This window comes from Pungitius pungitius, chromosome 18 (genome assembly GCF_949316345.1).
Source record: "Pungitius pungitius chromosome 18, fPunPun2.1, whole genome shotgun sequence".
In the NCBI taxonomy this organism is placed as follows: domain Eukaryota; kingdom Metazoa; phylum Chordata; class Actinopteri; order Perciformes; family Gasterosteidae; genus Pungitius; species Pungitius pungitius.
In genome coordinates this window covers 2,563,864-2,581,631 of record NC_084917.1, presented here as the reverse complement: position 1 = coordinate 2,581,631, position 17,768 = coordinate 2,563,864, and the positions used below count along the sequence as shown (strand labels likewise).

At 44.4% G+C, this 17,768-nt stretch overlaps 3 protein-coding genes across 3 annotated transcripts; 2 read left to right on the top strand and 1 right to left on the bottom strand.

Annotated features, from left to right (window-relative positions):
* Positions 1 to 622: 622 nt before the first annotated feature.
* On the top strand, positions 623 to 6,101 carry LOC119226667 (torsin-1A-like). Its single transcript, XM_037484851.2, has 5 exons — positions 623 to 1,036; positions 3,317 to 3,582; positions 3,676 to 3,851; positions 4,367 to 4,494; positions 4,622 to 6,101. The coding sequence occupies exons 1-5, from the start codon at positions 892 to 894 to the stop codon at positions 4,864 to 4,866; spliced, it is 960 nt and encodes a 319-aa protein (XP_037340748.2). The 5' UTR covers positions 623 to 891; the 3' UTR covers positions 4,867 to 6,101.
* Positions 6,102 to 7,272: 1,171 nt separating this feature from the next.
* LOC134102900 (torsin-1A-like) lies at positions 7,273 to 15,395 on the top strand. Its single transcript, XM_062559011.1, has 6 exons — positions 7,273 to 7,302; positions 8,042 to 8,144; positions 8,579 to 8,841; positions 8,936 to 9,111; positions 13,826 to 13,953; positions 14,083 to 15,395. Exons 1-6 carry the CDS (start codon positions 7,273 to 7,275, stop codon positions 14,325 to 14,327), a joined length of 945 nt encoding a protein of 314 aa, XP_062414995.1. The 3' UTR covers positions 14,328 to 15,395.
* Positions 15,396 to 15,466: 71 nt separating this feature from the next.
* nsa2 (NSA2 ribosome biogenesis homolog (S. cerevisiae)) lies at positions 15,467 to 17,679 on the bottom strand. The gene is made up of 6 exons (XM_037484853.2): positions 17,525 to 17,679; positions 16,728 to 16,915; positions 16,479 to 16,629; positions 16,188 to 16,367; positions 15,837 to 16,029; positions 15,467 to 15,737 (listed from the first exon to the last, which is right to left on the bottom strand). The coding sequence occupies exons 1-6, from the start codon at positions 17,525 to 17,527 to the stop codon at positions 15,670 to 15,672; spliced, it is 783 nt and encodes a 260-aa protein (XP_037340750.2). The 5' UTR covers positions 17,528 to 17,679; the 3' UTR covers positions 15,467 to 15,669.
* Between the last annotated feature and the right edge of the window lie 89 nt (positions 17,680 to 17,768).

The following is a 17,768-nucleotide window of genomic DNA, read 5'->3' as shown; positions in this document are numbered from 1 at the left end:
AATGAGGCAAGACACACACAACTACACAATACGGATCCAAATGTAATACCAAAAACACCCAAAGAGGAAAATAATTCAAATCACATATTACAACGTATATTGAAAGTTGAAAAATTCCCACACTAACTTTATCTGTCCGCGATGCAGTAACAATTTTGGTACTCTCTGGAACTACTACCTACCTATCTATCTGTTTTGGCCATAACAGCTTTTTATTGCTCCAAAACCCAGAATCAGAATTGAATAATCAGAATAACACCCATTGGCACCACAAATCATTTCAATTATTTTTATTTTGTATAACCCAAAATCGCAAATTACAAATTTGCCTCAGAGGGCTTCACACATGAGACATCTTCTGTCCCAAAACTCTCACATCAGCACAGGAAAAACACCCCAAAATGAATATTTCAGCATAAGAGAAGTCACAGATATTCTGAAAACATTGTTTGGAATCATTGAGAAAAGAGCTTTAATAAGACTTATGGTCGTGGGATACCATCTTTTTGATAAAGGACTTTTACTTAATCTCTTAATTTGTGAGGTAAAATTATTTCATGTTTTGTACAATAATTTTTAACGAAAATAACTTATTTCGGTTACATGTTTAATACCGTAAATTTCCGCATACAGGTGCTCTAACATTCTGCAACTGCCTGCTGAGTTGAGCGCAGTGTTAACATGATGACGTCATTATTCAGAGGTTGCCTGCAACGCTGAAACAATAGAGATGAACTTATGAGGAGGCGGCTCTGTGCAGCTACATTCCGTCTGTTACCGGTTTATGCGGTTCTGAAAAAAACAATCTGCCACTTTTCATTCTAGGAGTCACTCAGTGTTGTGGTCGTTTTATTAAACCAAAACCACTGCAGGAATTATCTTGTTTCCACGATGAACGCGGCACGTTTACATTTGTTGCTGCATGTTTTTCTGTCGGCCGGCGTGCTGGTTCACGCGTTTGATCCCTTCGGAATCTTCTGCAAATATTTCACAGAGGAATGTTGCGATCCGGAAATGATCGTCGTCAATGCAAAAGGTGAGAATGTGCAGCTTGATGTTTTGTTTTAATGTGAGAGGATAAAGAGACGCACACCTGCAAAGTTCATTGTTTACGTTCAAAGTGAAGTCCAGACGGAGTGAACGTGTCCCTATGGGCGTTTTTCTCCGTGAAATCGTAAATGTGAGAGTGTTGACGGTTCTACGTCTACTTTTGAATAACGTATGACGTTGCGTGAGCTTTCCAAAAAAACAGCCACGTCGTTTCAGGTGAGGATTTTAAAGCAGAAGCAAATGGTCTTATACAATTTGTCTTATAATTATAGGTCCCTTATTTTGTAAACTAATATAACTGGCGGTGCCTCCAATAGAATTTAAGCAATAAAACAAAGGGTTAATGATTCTTATTAAAACCCTTTATCATATGTTTTAATGGTATATTACCACTTTTACCTTTTAACCAGCTTTTACCCGAACACTATTAAACTCAACATGGCAAACACACTTCAAAGGCATTTACAATTTGGCAAAACAGTTTGGCATTTATTACACTTGAAGATCAATACAATATGCCCCCCACTTTCTCACACCCATGACACACAAAACCCTCGTTGCAGGGCCGAGTCGATGCTTGGGAGCGTTGAGACCTAAAACGTAATGGCCGCTTCACTTGTTCACACAAGCAATAAACAAAAATAGCACGTGCAAGTTAGTCAGTTCTCACGTCTCCCATACCCCATGCAAAGGAGAAGATGAGCGGAATCCGGGCGATGGACGGCAGGCAGAGCCCGGGAGAAAAAAAAGAAACAGCAGCAAACAGTCTACAACCGGAAGCGCAGACGCGGGAAACCGTTCTCCTTAGTGGTCCACAGGAGTTTTTCCGATCCTCGTCTTAAATGTCCGTCTCCTGAATCAGCTAAACACACATCCATCTGCTACGTCATGTCGATCTAGCAACACTTGTCTCAACTGAATTCACAGCAAAGTTAACAGTATGAAAGCCGAGCTAACCTGTATTGTGCTTATGCTAATGGATAATCGCGATTAGCATCATAACTTGTTTACACTACAACATTTAGTCACAGTATAGCAAACAATACACAACCACATCATATTTACCTCGTGCAGGTCACCACAATCCAAAACCATAGGCTAACTGGTCGTCAGCCACCAAGTTATGAATAGGGTTTTTGCTTAAACCATTACAACTTTACATAACGGTGATGACTCTCTTCTCTCTTACTCCGATACACTGAACCTGACCGTATACGCCGAAGTCCCACCCCTTTTCCTGAGAACGGAGTCGGGTTGGCTGCACTGTCAGCACTAACCAATTAAACACGAACAAAACAAAGATTGACTACTGCCACCAAGTTAGACTGTTAGGGTAAATAAACGAGCTGAATCATGTACATAACACACAAACTATACTCATTTACATAAACGACAACCTTGAAACTGTAAAAATAAGGCTGTTATTGGAATAGCTTTTATTCACCTGTATCTTTTGTACTATATTTATGCACACTTCTAACTTGGTTTTTTAGAAAACTAGTTACATCCTGATGTCTGAGTGAATTTTGTGCCAGGGCTACACCTATATATAACATTTAACATTTACATGAAACATTTTGTGTTACTGCCTTGGAAAAGTTATTGCATGTATTTACATGAATTTCTCTCTAAATGTTTGTGACATGAATATTGTCATGCTTTTTTATCATTTGATAATGCTAAATGTTCCAAAATTACGCAGGATTTTAGAATGTGCGACATTTTACAAACGGCGCCCATAGATGCAGCCTTTTATTGCTCAGGTAGGCCGACACTACCGTCTGAAATAAAGGCTATTTCCGTCATTAATGTGCCGACTTATAGCTGGTCATGAAACTCAATTAAAACATATGTCTTGACTTATTTATGAGAAAAAGACGATTAAATAGACGATTGGCAACAAAATCAACATACAAATAAATTTGCTTTAAAATTGACGCTTTTGATAATTCAGTTGTAACTGGACATTTAAATGAAATGAAATACCCACTTCTTGTGCATTTCCCCCAGCAGTTGAAGGGTTTTGGTTTTGTCTTATTTCCAGTTATTATCATTCACCTACAAAGCACTTTGATATAAATTGAGTTTGATTTGACATAATAGTATAAATTATTCATGAGGTTTTTGTTTAATTGTCACTTATTAACTAAATGGACCGTGAGGTGAAAGCAAGTTTCCACTTCAGCTGCACAGTTTCCTGGTGGAGAGGGTGAGAAAGGTGTTTGCAGCCATGAACCATGTTGACTTGTTGCTGTGTCCTCTCCAGGCCTCCAGGTCGACGTGCAAAGCAAACTGTTCGGACAGCACATCGCGTCACGCATCATCCTGAAAGCTGTGACCGGATTCATTAACAACAACAACCCCAAGAAGCCCCTGGTGCTCTCTCTGCACGGACCGACCGGCACCGGGAAGAGCTTTTATAGTCAGCTGATTGCTGATAACATTTACAAAGAGGGAATGCACAGCAACTTTGTTCATGTTTTTACATCTCAACTCCACTTCCCATATTTGACTCATGTTGATACCTACAAGGTAAGATGATGAATCCAGTTACTTTCAGCTAAAAACACACTGACCTTCTTGTGTTTAGTCTTTTTACATGAATACGCTGCTGTTTGTCCTCAGTCTCAGCTCCAGCAGTGGATCAAAGGCAACGTCACCAACTGTGGACGCTCCATGTTCATCTTTGATGAGATGGACAAGATGCAACGTGGCTTGATTGACAGCATAAAACCGTACCTTGATTACAACCAAAAGCTGGATGGAGTTTCTTATCGGAAAGCCATCTTCATCTTCATCAGGTGAAAATCTGAAAGAAACATTTTAATTTATACTAAAGAAAATATCGATATTTTCTTTAGTATTTTTTATTTAAGCAAGTACTTAAATAAAAACAATAATTCAAGAAGGTAGAAAGCTGGAAGTCTTTAACTGAGTTTTCTTGAGTGTCTTTCGGTTAAACAGTGAAATATACAGTATATATGCATAAAGATATCAAAATAAATGACAACACATGTGTTATGATTTTCACATATTGAGGAAACATTTTGTCAATATATTCGCAGTTTGCGAATAACGTAAACATCTCTGGTGTGTTCACGGTAGAAAAGTATTGAAAAAATATGTAAATTTGAGTTGCATAATTACAGTTTGGCGTTTAAGGCCTTAAAGCATTTCAATTATCTAAAAACCGCAGTGAAATAAATATTTTTGTGTAAAACTTTCAATGTTCCTTTATTCTGTGACAATAGAGAACTACAATAATTTGCTGCTGCAATCAGAGACAAGTCCTAATATGTTCTAATCTTCTTTCTAGCAATGACGGAGGGGAGGAAATCACACAGACCGCATTAGATTTCTGGAAAGCAGGACGAGATCGAGAAGAGCTGGAGCTAAGAGGCCTGGAAACAGTGCTCTATGAATCAGTGTTCAACAACAAGAAAAGTAGGTCCAAGATAAACAAAGGTCTTTTTTTTCTGGATTCTTTGGTGTCTTCCGTCAGAAACTAGATTTCATAAAAAAACACATTGACTCCTGTCCGACCAAAGTGTCTGATAATCTCTTTCTACAGGTTGTTTGTGGGATTCAGATTGGATCAAAGACGAACTGGTGGACTTTTTCGTCCCCTTTCTGCCTCTGGAGTACCGGCACGTCGTCCAGTGCGTCCTGGCGGAGATGAAAGCCAGAGGAGTTCCACCCAACCAGAACGTGGCAGAACGGGTGGCCAAAGATTTAGTGTACTACCCAAAAACTGAGAGAGTGTTCTCCTCCAAAGGATGCAAGACGATATCTAACAAGTGGGACTACTACGGATAATGTCCAATGGACGCTGCCTTCAATCAAATTGTGCACTTCAAAAACAAAAAAATTTAAATTATACTAGATACATCCATTTAATTTGATTTCAAATTTAGCTTTACGTTGGACCCTAGTCTGTTTTTGGGGCTCTGCTCCAAACATGGCATGCACATAAGAAAGTGCTAATTTCATGTAACCACAAGATCAATCTGCAAAATGCTTGCTGCCAGGATGAAGGGGAACACGTGTGAGTGTTGGTCTGGTGTGTAAATATCAGTATCCATGTTACTGGTTGAGAATAAAAGAAGCTTTTTTCCGTTGAAAAGGTAAATGGTTGTACTCACATGGCCGTAATCAGGGAATCGGCTGCTTGTGGGCTGTTTCGGTTTCTTTGTAAGTTTCTATGATGGTTCCACAAATGCACCATGTGCACAATTTTCGGGTGAATTTTACACATGATATTTTAACTCTTTTATTACTTAGCATTTTCAAACGGATAAGTTGGCTTTGTAGCCAAGACGCTAATGTTTCAACGGTGTGAAGCATTATTATATTTGGTTGGGATGCAGATTTCTTATTTGGCGGTATGTGGCAGAATTGTCGGGTTGGACCTGGGTTTTGTGTCCAAAAGGGAAACACTCAATGTTTGAGCTTATTTTAGTTGAATTCAGCAAAGGTATATGATGTACTTATGCCCGTAATCAGGGTGGAATCTGCTCGGTGTTTGCCGTTTCGGTTTCTTTGTCAGCTTCTAACTTCAATGATGGTTCCACAAATGCACCGTGTGCACACTTTTTGCATATGATATTTTAACTCTTTTTTACTTGTTAAAGTATTTTTTTAATGTTTAAGTTGGTAGCCAATGCTGTAATGTTTCCACAGTGTGAGGCATCATTATATTCGTTCGGGATAAGGATCTCTTATTATATGTTTAAAAAATTGGGATTTTTTTTAAAGCAGGCATATTTTGTTCTAAAAGAAGAGGGAACGTGTAGGCAAATGGTTTCTAAAATCATACAGGCTTTAAAAACCACCAAGTTGTTATTCTGTACAACTGCTTATACTTCCCTGCAAGTGGAGGAGCTTTAAGTGGAATATGAAAGAACAATATTTATTGTGGATGGAAAAGAAATAAAACATGCCGTCACAGTTTCTGATGCCTTTGAGCCAAAGGTCATGGACAATTTAAAGAAACAGCTACACATTGATGAGCTATTTACTGAGAAAAGTGCACCCCGAGATTCACGTTCGATCTTATTAACCCGAAGAAGCTCCTGGTGCTTGTAGAGGAAAAGGGATCACTGAACCACTGTCACATGACTCCTGTTCTGCTGAGCGACATATTACAACGTATTTACGCTGCTCCTGTGACATCGCTGAACTTATGTTCCATCGAACTTCCGCTGAAACGGTGTCATCTGACTCCCTTTGCTCCGAAGAGTCAAATTGCACCAGTTGTTCATGCATAAGGAACTCTATTAATTCCATATTTTCCATAAGTGTGCAGAGTGTGCAGAGGCTCACCACCAAGAGAAGAATTCCTTCTGTGGTTAAAACGCTATAGAAAAACCACGAGGGAATTGCAGAGAGTGCTGCAAAACAACTTTGGGACTCAGTATCACAAAGTCAGAGGCCAAAAAGCTGCGTCCCTGGGACCAAGAAGAATGTTTCAACTGCCAATAAAAATGAACGTTTGGCGAATGAGTGACCACAGCAAAGATGAGAGACCAGAGGAGCAAAAGCCACCTGGGACGAAGCAGAATAATGAGGCAAGAAATGCACACAAATATGAAATAAAGATCCAAATGGAATACCAAAAACACCCAAAGAGGAAAAGAATTCAAATCACAATTATGAAGAAAACTTCTGTAATAGGACTTAAAATCATGCGATATTAGCTTTGATCCTACAAATGGAGGACTTCACATAATTTGCATAGTAAATATATTTCATTTTTTGTAAAAGAGTAGTCCGAGAGGTCCTTAACACGTTTACATATAGCCTTTGTCTGGAATTATTGAGACAATAGCTTTTATTTTGGTCACATGTTTAATACCGTAAATGTCAGCATACAGGTGCAATAACATTCAAGTGACTGCCGAGGTGACATCAGTCGTTATTCAGAGGTTGCCTGGCAACGCTGAAACAATAGAGATGAACATATGAAGAGGCGGGTCAGTGCAGCTACATCGTTTTCCGTAACCGGCACTTTTCCATCTAGGCGTCGCTCGGTGTTACGTTTCATCAAAACCAAAACCACTCGAGGAATTTCCACGATGAACGCGGCCCGTTTACATTTGTTGCTTTGTGTCTTTTTGTCAGCCGGCGCGCTGGTTCACGCGTTCGATCCTCTGTCGGCGTTTATCGGGCTCGGTGCGACTGTGGGGCAAAAGATCTACAACTATTTCATACGTGAACGTTGCGATGCGGAATCGATCGTCTTCAACGCAGCAGGTGAGAATGCGCAGCTCTCGCGGAGAGTTTGGCTTTTAACGCGAGAAGGTAAAGAGACGCGCACCTGCGACGTGGACTGTTTACCTTCAGAAGTGAACGTGTCACTCAGGTGTTTCTCTCCCTTAAAAACGGAAATGGTGGAGTAACACGTTTTGACGTCTCCTTCCATTCTGTCCATCGGTGGAGTTAATTTACTTACTTTGTTTCTACTTTATTTAAGGTTACTGTGCAGAACTTTTAGCTGGACACGAAACTCTCAATTCCAAAAATATGCCTTTATGTGACGCATTTATGAGAAAAAGACCATCAAATATAACATTGACAAAATCCACACAATTGAAGTAGCTTTAAAATTCACGCTTTTGATCATTTAATTATTTGGTTCTGAAATGTCTGGACATTTAAATAAAATAAAAATACCCTTCTTGTACATTTCCCCCGACAGTTTGCATTTGTCTTCTTTCCAGTTATTATCATTTGCCAGCAAAGCACTTTGATATAAATTGAGTTTGATTTTATATAATAGTATCAATTGTGTTTTGTTCAAAAATGAAGAAATTCCGGACAAACAGAAGACGTCTTGGATTGAAAAGTAAAAATCACAAGTATTTAATATAGGAAAAGGTGTCATATCTGTGGATCAACTGGTTTCTGCAATCAACAGGCCACAGAGTAGCTCACTGTCACTTGCTTCCACCAACAAATCTAGAACAATGGTTGCCTACAAATATTTGTACAGGTCACTAGTGCGTTTCCACTGAGCGGTACGGTACGGATCGGGTCTGTTAACCAAAGGTGTGAAAGGCCGTGTCCACGCCCCTGGAAGCATGTGACTTCTCCTGGTGAGTTCAATGTGGCTAGGATTTATAATGTCTCAGTCCATACAAGTGATAGTATCATGTGTTACATGCATGCATTTTGGTTAGTTACAATACATTGAATACAACCATAAATGTGCGTTGGTATTCTACTGATTACAGTGGTGTTACACTATTCTCATTTCTTTATTGATTACATAGTTTTAGAATCTTGGCTGTATCCTGCTGTACACTTAAATGCAATTCATTAATTGGTCTAATTTATGAACTGGGTTGTCAGTTTCTTTATAGTAATCCACAGTTATTAATGTGTCTTTTGTTTAAGCTGTCACTTATTAACTAAATGGACCTTGGGGTGAAGCAAGTTTCCACTTCAGCTGCACAGTTTCCTGGTGGAGAGGCTGAGAAAGGTGTTTGCAGCCATGAACCACGTTGACTTGTTGCTGTGTCCTCTCCAGGCCTCCAGCTCGACGTGCAAAGGAAACTGTTCGGACAGCACATCGCGTCACGCATCATCCTGAAAGCTGTGACCGGATTCATTAACAACAACAACCGCAAGAAGCCCCTGGTGCTCTCTCTGCACGGATGGACCGGCACCGGGAAGAGCTTTTTTAGTCAGCTGATTGCTGATAACATTTACAAAGAGGGAATGAAGAGCAGCTTTGTTCATTTTTTTACATCAGTACACTTCCCATATTTGACTCAAGTTGATACCTACAAGGTAAGATGATGAATTCAGTTACTTTCAGTGAAAAACATACTGCCATTCTTTGTGTTTAGTCTTTTCATATGAACACGCTGCTGTTTGTCCTCAGTCTCAGCTCCAGCAGTGGATCAAAGGCAACGTCACCAACTGTGGACGCTCCATGTTCATCTTTGATGAGATGGACAAGATGCATCCTGGCTTGATTGACGGCATAACGGCGTATCTTGACTACAACCAAATGCTAGATGGAGTTTCTTATGGGAAAGCCATCTTCATCTTCCTCAGGTGAAAATCTGAAAGAATAAATAACATTTCACTTTTCTGTCTGAAAAATGTTTTATCTTGAAAAATGACCCGAGCCTCTCCCTATTACATGCGCTTGTCCCTTAGGACACATTTCAAGACACTTGTCTCGGTTACGCAATATTTACTGCAAAACGTAAGCCCACGAGCTACTGGAAATGAGCAAAAACCTCTTTGGAGAGTTTCTAAGGAGACCAAAGAAGAGCCTAAAACTTAAATACATTTTTTAACAGAAAGTATGAGGAGTCATACTCAAAATACGGGTTTGTCAAGTCACGTAATTCTCATGCCCCAAGTTCCATCTGTGTTGAAGTTATATGTTTGTATGTTTTCATGCCGATCGTATTTCGACCGCTCTGCGAAATGTTGTCTAACATGAAATTGGTCCGTCAGGCAGAAAAGGTTGTGGACCGCTGCCGTAGAGGATATCAATCCAGGGAACTGGAGGTCATAAACTATCAGGTCTTACGCAAGACGCAGTTTTCTTTGGGTTAAACAGCAAAATATATAAGCATGAACATGCTAAAATTTAAAAAAAGTGGTATTATGTTCGGTTATTGAGGAGACATTTTTCGATAAATAAGGAAAACATCTGTGATGGGTTCAATGTAGAAACGTATTGCACCAATATGTAGAAACTTTCAATGTTTCTCAGATTCACTCTGTGACAACAGAACGTCTCCGGTTACGTATGTAACCTTAGTTCCCTAAACGGAACGAGACGCTGCGTAAAAACGCTGTGGGAACGCCTCTGCGTGACCGCGTCATGAAGCACGTGTGAAATCTAACCAATGGCGAGCTGGTACATCATAGGCGCTATTAAGGGACCCGAAAGGCAGGACCATTTATCTCTGAAAGGCCGAATCAAGTGCCACGGGCAAGCCGGGAGTATGGCAGAACGTTTACGCAGAGTCTCGTTCCCTTCAGGTAACTAAGGTTACATACGTAACCGGAGACGTTCCCTCTCAGGGAACTCAAGCTGCGTAAAAACGCTGTGGGAACCCTATACCCACTCACCATATGAGCAAGTGACCGTGGTGTGAAGTTAGTGCGCACACTCAGACGAGAGCACCTGTGCTCAGGTGAGGGTCAAGGTCCCCGGACAGCCAAAGTGCGGGCTGGCCGGCCAATTCATACGCAAGTGAGATGGCCTCGACCACCCACTTGTGGGCTTCTAAATTATTACGCCTGGTCCGACGTCAGGAACAGGGGACACAGGGGACACAGGGTGCCACAAAGGAAGCGAGATACCAGATAGCCGACGGGGATAAACCTGTGGGGAAACGTACTGCAGGAACTCCAGTACTGGACCGTTCGGGCAGTTAACTGGGTCCGGCTGTCGTTCCCCACACCAAGTGGCACCATTTACCGCATACGCCCTCCTTGTGGCGGGGGCTCTGGAGTGGAAGATGGTCTCCACGACCTTGGTCGGGAGAGCGGATCTTAAAAAGCGGGTCCCCTCAAGGGCCACGCCCATAGCTTCCAAAGCTCGGGCGGGGGTGAATAATGGACCCCGACGCCTGAGACAGCAGGTCCGCCCTGATGGGAATCTCCAACGGGGGACCTGCGAGGAGCGACATTAGGTCCGCGAACCATACTCGGGCCGGCCAGAACGGGGCTACCAATAGTAGGCTGACGCCGTCCTGACGGACCCAGAACCCCTGGGAGCAGAGCAACCGGGTGAAAAGCGTACAGGCGCACCCTACTTGGCCACGCCTGTACCATAGCATCCAACCCGAGTGGGGCGGGGTGCGTGAGGGAGAACCACAGAGGACAATGGGATGTCTCTCTGGAGGCAAATAGGTCTACCGATGTGTTGTCTGACCGGACAAGCACATGCTGGTCCGTCAGGGCTGGATGAAAGTGTTTCAGTGCCTGAAACACCGCCAACATCTCCAGCTGGTTTATGTGCCAGGACTGGATATGATGCTGCCACAGCCCCGAGGCTGAGTGACCACTCATGATCGCACCCCAGCCCGTGAGGGAAGCGTCTGTCACCCAACAACAGATCGCTCCTAAAACAGGCCCTTGGGATAAGTACCAAGGGTCCCTCCATATGACCAGGGCCCTCAGGCAGCGCGGAGTGACCTCAATCAGACGGTGCTGGTTTCCCCTCGGGGAGAACCCCTTGGCCCTGAGCCACCACTGCAACAGTCTCATGTATAACAGGCCGCAAGATTTCACATTGGATGCTGCTGCCAGGAGACCTAGCAGTCTCTGAAACTGTTTACAGTGAGTGGCTGGCCTAACCTAGCCTGCTTAACTGCAGAGAGGATCGAAACTACTCGGGCGGGAGACAGATGTGCCCGCATCTTGGTCGAATCCCAAATAACGCCCAGGAAGGTGGTCCTACGTGCTGGGGACAGCACACTTTTTCTGGTGTTGAGTCTCAGCCCCAGATGGTTGATGTGGGCAAGCACAACATCTCGATGTTGGGCCGCCAGCCGCTCAGATGGCGCTAAAATCAACCAGTCGTCGAAGTAGTTCTAAATTTGGATGCCCTGGAGACGCAATGGCGCCAGAGCAGCATCCATGCATTTGGTGAACGTACGGGGTGAGAGGGCTAGGCCGAACGGAAGAACCCTGTATTGGTAAGGTTTATCCCCAAAAGCGAACCTGTGTCGTGGGAGGAAGGGAATATGAAAGTAAGCGTCCTGAAGATCCACCGTGACAAACCAGTCCTCGGACCTGATCTGTGCCGCGATCTGTTTGAGAGTGAGCATCTTGAAGCTCAACTTCGCAACAGCGCGGTTCAAACAGCGGAGATCTAGTATCGGATGCAAACCCCTATCCTTCTTTGGAACAATGAAGTAACGGCTGTAATAGCCCAACTCTCTGTCTGGGGGAGAACTCGTTCTACGGCTCCCTTCCGCAGCAGGGTCTTTACTTCTTGTTCCAACACCAGAGCCTGCTGGGGGTCTACCACCGTGGGTAGAACGCCCCGAAATCGAGGCGGCCGCCACCTAAACTGGATGGCGTAGCCTGCGTCGATTGTGTGCAGGACCCATTGAGATACATTGGGGCGGGCTCGCCACTACCCAAAAAGTTTCTCAGGGGCTCCGACCCCTCGGGGGCGGTCTCTGGAAGTCTCGGGTCTACAGACACCGCACCCTGTAACAGCGTACTGGCAGGGAAGCTCCGCCCTCGAGCAGCCCCGCGGACGTGGCGTCGTCGGGGAAGGAAGAAATCGAGCGCCTCTGCCTGCCACCTCTCCGCGTGGAGTTTATCCACAACGGCCCCAATGGCACCTCCGAAGAGGGTTGCCGGGGGAACGAGGGGCATCAAGGAGGAAGGCCTTGTCCTTCTCCTTGAGGCTAGAGTGGCTCAGACAAAGGTGCCGCTCCGTAGCCACAAGGGCTCCCATGGAGCGGCCGACGGACTTCGCCGTCTCCTTCGTGGCCCTCAACGCGAGGTCAGCCGTGTGCCTCAGCTCACGAACTGCCTCCGGAGTCAGCTCCTTCCCCTCGGCCACGTCGGCCAGCAGCTCTGCCTGACATGCCTGGATAAGCGCCATCGTATGCAGGCAGGAGGCCTCCTGCTCCGCCGCCGAGTAAGCCTTGCCCACCAGAGCCGAGGTAGTCCTCGAAGGCTTGGTGGGCAGCACCGGTGTCCTCAATGACACGGCCGCGGGGGAAACATGGCCCGCCAGGGCCCCCTCTGCGTCCGGCATGCTCACGTAGCCATGCCGCTTAGCCTCAGCTAGAGACGAGTACAATGCCGTACGCGGGTTGTACACGCGGGAGGACACCGGCCTACCCCAGGACGCCGACACCTCAGTGTGGACGTCTGGGAAGAACGGCTAGCACCGGCGCGGAGGAACTCTGCGGGAAGGCAAAAACCGCTCTTGCAGCTTACCGGAAGCAGTAGGCTGCTGTTTACCCGCCGGCCAGCTGATATGAAACCTGTCAGCGGCTCGGGTGAGGACCTCCAGCAGTTCTTTGGCGGCAGCGGGGGAATGAGGCGCCTCGACGTCAGCCTCCGCTGCCTCTACGCTCACCACGTCCAGCTCCTCGGAGCTGGAGGAACGTGAGAGCGGCGTCTCGTCCGGGGTGGAGGAAGCCGCAGAGCGTGCCTCCGACGCCGGAAACGAGCGCCTGGGTCCCGCGGTAAAGGGCCGGGAAAAGGCCTCAGCCGTCCCGGAATCCTCCGCGAGATCCATTTGTGATCCCCATGAAGACATCCGGCGCTCTGCCTCAGCACGAGCTGGACCGGAGCCGCGGGGAGCGCGACTCATCGAGCTGTCCTCAGCGAAGAGAGCTCGACGGGGGAGAGACAGGAGTCCCCTCGAGGGCTAGCTGTGCAGGGGCTAGGGCTAGCTGAGCGAGGGCTCCATGCCCAGGCAGACAACACACAAGGCGTGTGAGTCACTGCCCGTAATGAAACGGGTGCACGGGGGGACACACTGGACAATACCGCTCAGCCATTACTAGGTGGAAAAACTTCACACGCACTAGACGAAGGCACAGAGATGAATGGTCCTGCCCTTCGGGTCCCTTTATAGCGCCCTGGTCCCGGCGTCGCCCGCCTATGACGTACCAGCTCGCCATTGGTTAGATTTCACACGTGCTTCATGACGCGGTCACGCAGCGGCATTCCCACCGCGTTTTTACGCAGCTTGAGTTCCCTGATAGGGAACTACAATCATGTTCTGCTGCAATCAGAGGGAATTCCTAATATGTTCTAAACTTGTTCCTAGCAATGCTGGAGGGGAGGAAATTACAAAGGCCACGTTAGATTTCTGGAAAGCAAGACGAGATCGAGAAGAGCTTGAGCTAAAAGACCTGGAAACAGCGCTCTCTAAATCAGTGTTCAACAACAAGCAAAGTAAGTAAGGACAAACTAATGTCTCTTTCTTTTGGTGGATTCTTTGGTGTCTTCCATCAGAAACTAGATTTGATTAAAAAACACATTCACTCCTCTCCGACCAAAGTGTCTGATAATCTCTTCCTACAGGTGGTTTGTGGCATTCAGGTCTGGTCGATGGGAACCTGGTGGACTTTTTTGTCCCCTTTCTGCCTCTGGAGTACCGGCACGTCGTCCAGTGCGTCCTGGCCGAGATGAAAGCCAGAGGAATTCCACCCGACCAAAACGTAGCAGAACGGGTGGCCAAAGATTTAGTGTATTTCCCAAAAACTGAGGGAGTGTTCTCTTCCAAAGGATGCAAGACGATATCCAGCAAGTTGGACTACTACGCATAATGTCGGCGTCCGATGAACGCTGACTTTGACTCAAATTGTGCAGTTTAAAAAACAAAACTTTTAAATCATACTACATATCTGAATGGTTGAGTATCCATTCACTTTGATTTAAAATGTAGCTTAATGTTAGAGCCAGTTTCTTTGTCCGCTCCCAGCTTCGATGATGGGTCCACAAATGCACCGTGTGAAAAAAATGTTTTTAAAGGACTTATATTTTGTTTAAAATGTGAGTGGGAGGGTGTAGGGAAATGGATTGATTTTCTAAAACCACAAAATAAAGTTATTATGCTGTAAGACTGCTTCTAGTTCTCTGCAGGTGGAGGAGCTTTAAGTGGAATGTGAAACAATGTTAGTGTGGATGGAAATCTAATAAAACATGACATTTTCTTGCTGTCACCATGACTGTTGACAATCTAAACATAAAGCTGCACCTTGATGAGCTGCTTACTGAGGAAAGTAGATCCTGAAATTCAGGTTCTATGTTATCAACCCTAAAGAAGCCCTTTGTGCTCCCTCTGCACGGAGGAATTAGTTAGTTTTCAACACAACAAAGTTTAAAGTATTGCATGATCTGTATTTTTTTAATGTGGTTCATTTCCACACAAGATGTACCTCTGCTATAACATGGCTCTGATGATGTTAAAAGAGAAATTCTCTTTACTTAACATCCATACATATAAATCTTTCTATAATAATGCATCGTTTTAATGTGTAGATAATAGTTCCCCTTGGACGTTTACTCTCCCCATTATTGGGAATATTATAGTTATCTCATAACTAACGTCAAATAAAAGAGTGCTAACTATTTGTATTCTTCCAATAATCTTAAAAACCCTCTTTATTCCAGAATTCCAAGGTTAGTACTCAAGCTTTTGTTTCACAAATCTATGATCAGTTTGGTTTTGACCTGCGGATGAGATTTATGTCTCGTTAGAAGCTGCCCGGTTTCCCAGGAGCTCGATCTGCATTTTACTTTCATATGAAATGTACAACTGAACAGGTATTGCTTCAGATATTTGTAATCAGATTGGTCCACATCAGGATATTAGCAACTGTGCTACAGTTATTAATGGCAAAGAACGAGCTTCACCTCTTGACTTATAATAGAGAACATTACAATTAAAAGAAAAGGACAAAAGTTACCTGGTGTCAAGAAGTTTATTTATATCACATTTAAACTCTAATCACCCCGTTTTCATCTTCTGTTACAAAACTTGATGTGTTGTGCAGCATCAGTGATTTTCCTGCCGGCCTTGTGATTGGAAGCCAGTTGCTCGTTGCCTTTTGATCGTATTCAACACTCTGAGTCAATGAGCACAGTCTGTGTAAAAGGGCCAGAGTCTTACACCAGCAGGACCGCATTAATGCAGCCATCATTCTCCGGGTTATTTGTCACCTGGGCATATTTACCTGGAAAGACAAATAAATATTTAAGTTAGAACATCGTCACGTGAGCGTAGTGCGTCTAAATCCGTATTAACCAATGAATACACACAGAGGAGCACTCACCCCAGATAACCTTTCCTCCTTGTGTAACCAAGCCCAACTCGCTGACGTTGACCTCTACGACCGTCCCCTTTGTGATGACGCCCAGAGAGGTGTAGAGGGGGGAGGAGGGGTTCTTCTTCACCCCGAGGATGGGGAGGCAGAACGTGGCCTTCAGCTCAGGATGCGTGACGTGAGCTTTCTTAAAGCGCAAACCCTGGAAGTGGAATAAAGAGCAGGAGGTCATTTCGTGAGTTAGGTACTTCACAACATTAGGCCTCAACGTATGTGAAAAAAATCAGTATTGTATTGAGAAGTGTATAACGTTTTAAACGTAGCAGTCGGTATCATTAAAAAGGTATGCCGCAATCTTACCATGGGTCTGATGAAACGCTCATATTTGGGAGGTTTGCGGGTGAAGCCGTCGCCGACAAAGGTGACTTTGGTGACCATCCTCTTCCAGGCTTTCTTTTGTCTCTTTCCGGTTTTGATGACTTTGAGCACTTCCATCTCTCCTTGCGCACGCACTTTTGGCAGGGGAACCTCCCACTTGCCCTTCAGGAACCACAACAAAGTGATGATTAGAAATCGGGCGTGTCATTTTGTCACACAGCCATCACAATCTTCAAGCGATATTCTGACGGGTGTATTTCATCTGGTACTTACAGCTTTCTCTTTCCTCTTCTGTTTGATCATGTTGGATAGCACCTTAGCGCGGGACTGTCCCTCTCTGTCCAACAGGTAGGCTGGCACTGCTCCCTCTGGGGTCTTATCGTCGTTCTTCTGCTTGGTCTTCCTCTGTTCGTGCATTTTGATGCTGCAAAGACACACGGTAGAATTGTTTAGCCGTTAAACTGAAGCATTTTCCATGGTTTGTTTTGCCGGGGAAAGGCCAAATTCCTTGTGTGTACTCACGTCTTCTTCATCTGGATCTTCTCTGAATGTCTCTGTTTGTGGTACAGTTTGGCCTTCAGCCCAATCAGCTTCCTGGCTTTGTGGGACCGCGCATGAACCTCACGACTCTCCTTCTTCCTTTTCCTTTCGTGGTGGTCCAGGCGGTAGCCATGCCGCTTGCGGTGCAACTCAATGTGCTCGTTCTGGGGCTACAAAAAGAAAAAACAAACACCCATATCAGCTTCTTTATGAACTGTAATGAAAACTGCACAAGAAAGAATTTCTCGTTGTAATGTCTGATATTGGCTTGTTAGTATTGGATTGCTCTTACAAGCAGGGGTCCTACAGTGGTAAACTGGAACATTTCCATTGTCAAAATATCACCCAAGTTTAGTTCCAGCTCATCAATTCTTCGATTTTGTATTTTAACTGAATTGGATTGTAACTAGAATACATTTGGCTTGGGGTTGTTCGTTGGACACACAACGAATGGATTTCGCTTAAGTTTTTGAGAAACTTAGGGAAAATGTGCGATATTTGGATACTGACATGATATGGAAAGTCAATTAGCAAACCATGGGCTTGGCTAACAAGTACACTAAGCTAACATTCATGCTCATACAACGATTTTGTTTGCAGAACATATGTTTTGTTACGTAGAGGAAAACATGTTTTGATATTAACACCATAAACAACGTAAGGGAGCAGCGCGTCGCCCTGCCACATGTTAACTTTAGCTAATGCTAGCACAGCATGCTAACGAGTTAAAAGGCCTGTGTCAAAGTTATACAATGTAATAAAATCAATTGACTTCTTACCATTTTGTGTTTAGGTAGTTACGTATTGCTGTGAACACGTCCCAGGTGGTAATAGTTGGTAAAAATGCAGAATATTCTGGGTTCGTTACTTGGGGCTAGGGTCGTTTCGATGTTGTTCTCCCCGTAGCCGATATTTAGAGGAAGTACGTCATTCTGACGCGACCGGTTGACGGCCGGTATAATTTGAAAAGTTTTGACTTCAACCCACATCGAACCATGTTAAATAAAAACGTTGTTCTTTTAA

What these genes read in the sequence shown, in the direction of transcription:
- LOC119226667 (XM_037484851.2), top strand. Translation starts at nt 892, where the DNA reads ATGAACGCGGCACGTTTACATTTGTTGCTGCATGTTTTTCTGTCGGCC. An exon ending in GATCGTCGTCAATGCAAAAG is followed by an intron (nt 1,037 to 3,316) that starts GTGAGAATGTGC and finishes TGTCCTCTCCAG; the next exon opens with GCCTCCAGGTCGACGTGCAA. An exon ending in GCCATCTTCATCTTCATCAG is followed by an intron (nt 3,852 to 4,366) that starts GTGAAAATCTGA and finishes TCTTCTTTCTAG; the next exon opens with CAATGACGGAGGGGAGGAAA.
- LOC134102900 (XM_062559011.1), top strand. Translation starts at nt 7,273, where the DNA reads ATGCGGAATCGATCGTCTTCAACGCAGCAG. An exon ending in GAAGCATGTGACTTCTCCTG is followed by an intron (nt 8,145 to 8,578) that starts GTGAGTTCAATG and finishes TGTCCTCTCCAG; the next exon opens with GCCTCCAGCTCGACGTGCAA. An exon ending in CTCAAGTTGATACCTACAAG is followed by an intron (nt 8,842 to 8,935) that starts GTAAGATGATGA and finishes GTTTGTCCTCAG; the next exon opens with TCTCAGCTCCAGCAGTGGAT.
- nsa2 (XM_037484853.2), bottom strand. An exon ending in AAGATCCAGATGAAGAAGAC is followed by an intron (nt 16,630 to 16,727) that starts GTGAGTACACAC and finishes GTGTCTTTGCAG; the next exon opens with CATCAAAATGCACGAACAGA. An exon ending in AGGAGGAAAGGTTATCTGGG is followed by an intron (nt 15,738 to 15,836) that starts GTGAGTGCTCCT and finishes TTGTCTTTCCAG; the next exon opens with GTAAATATGCCCAGGTGACA.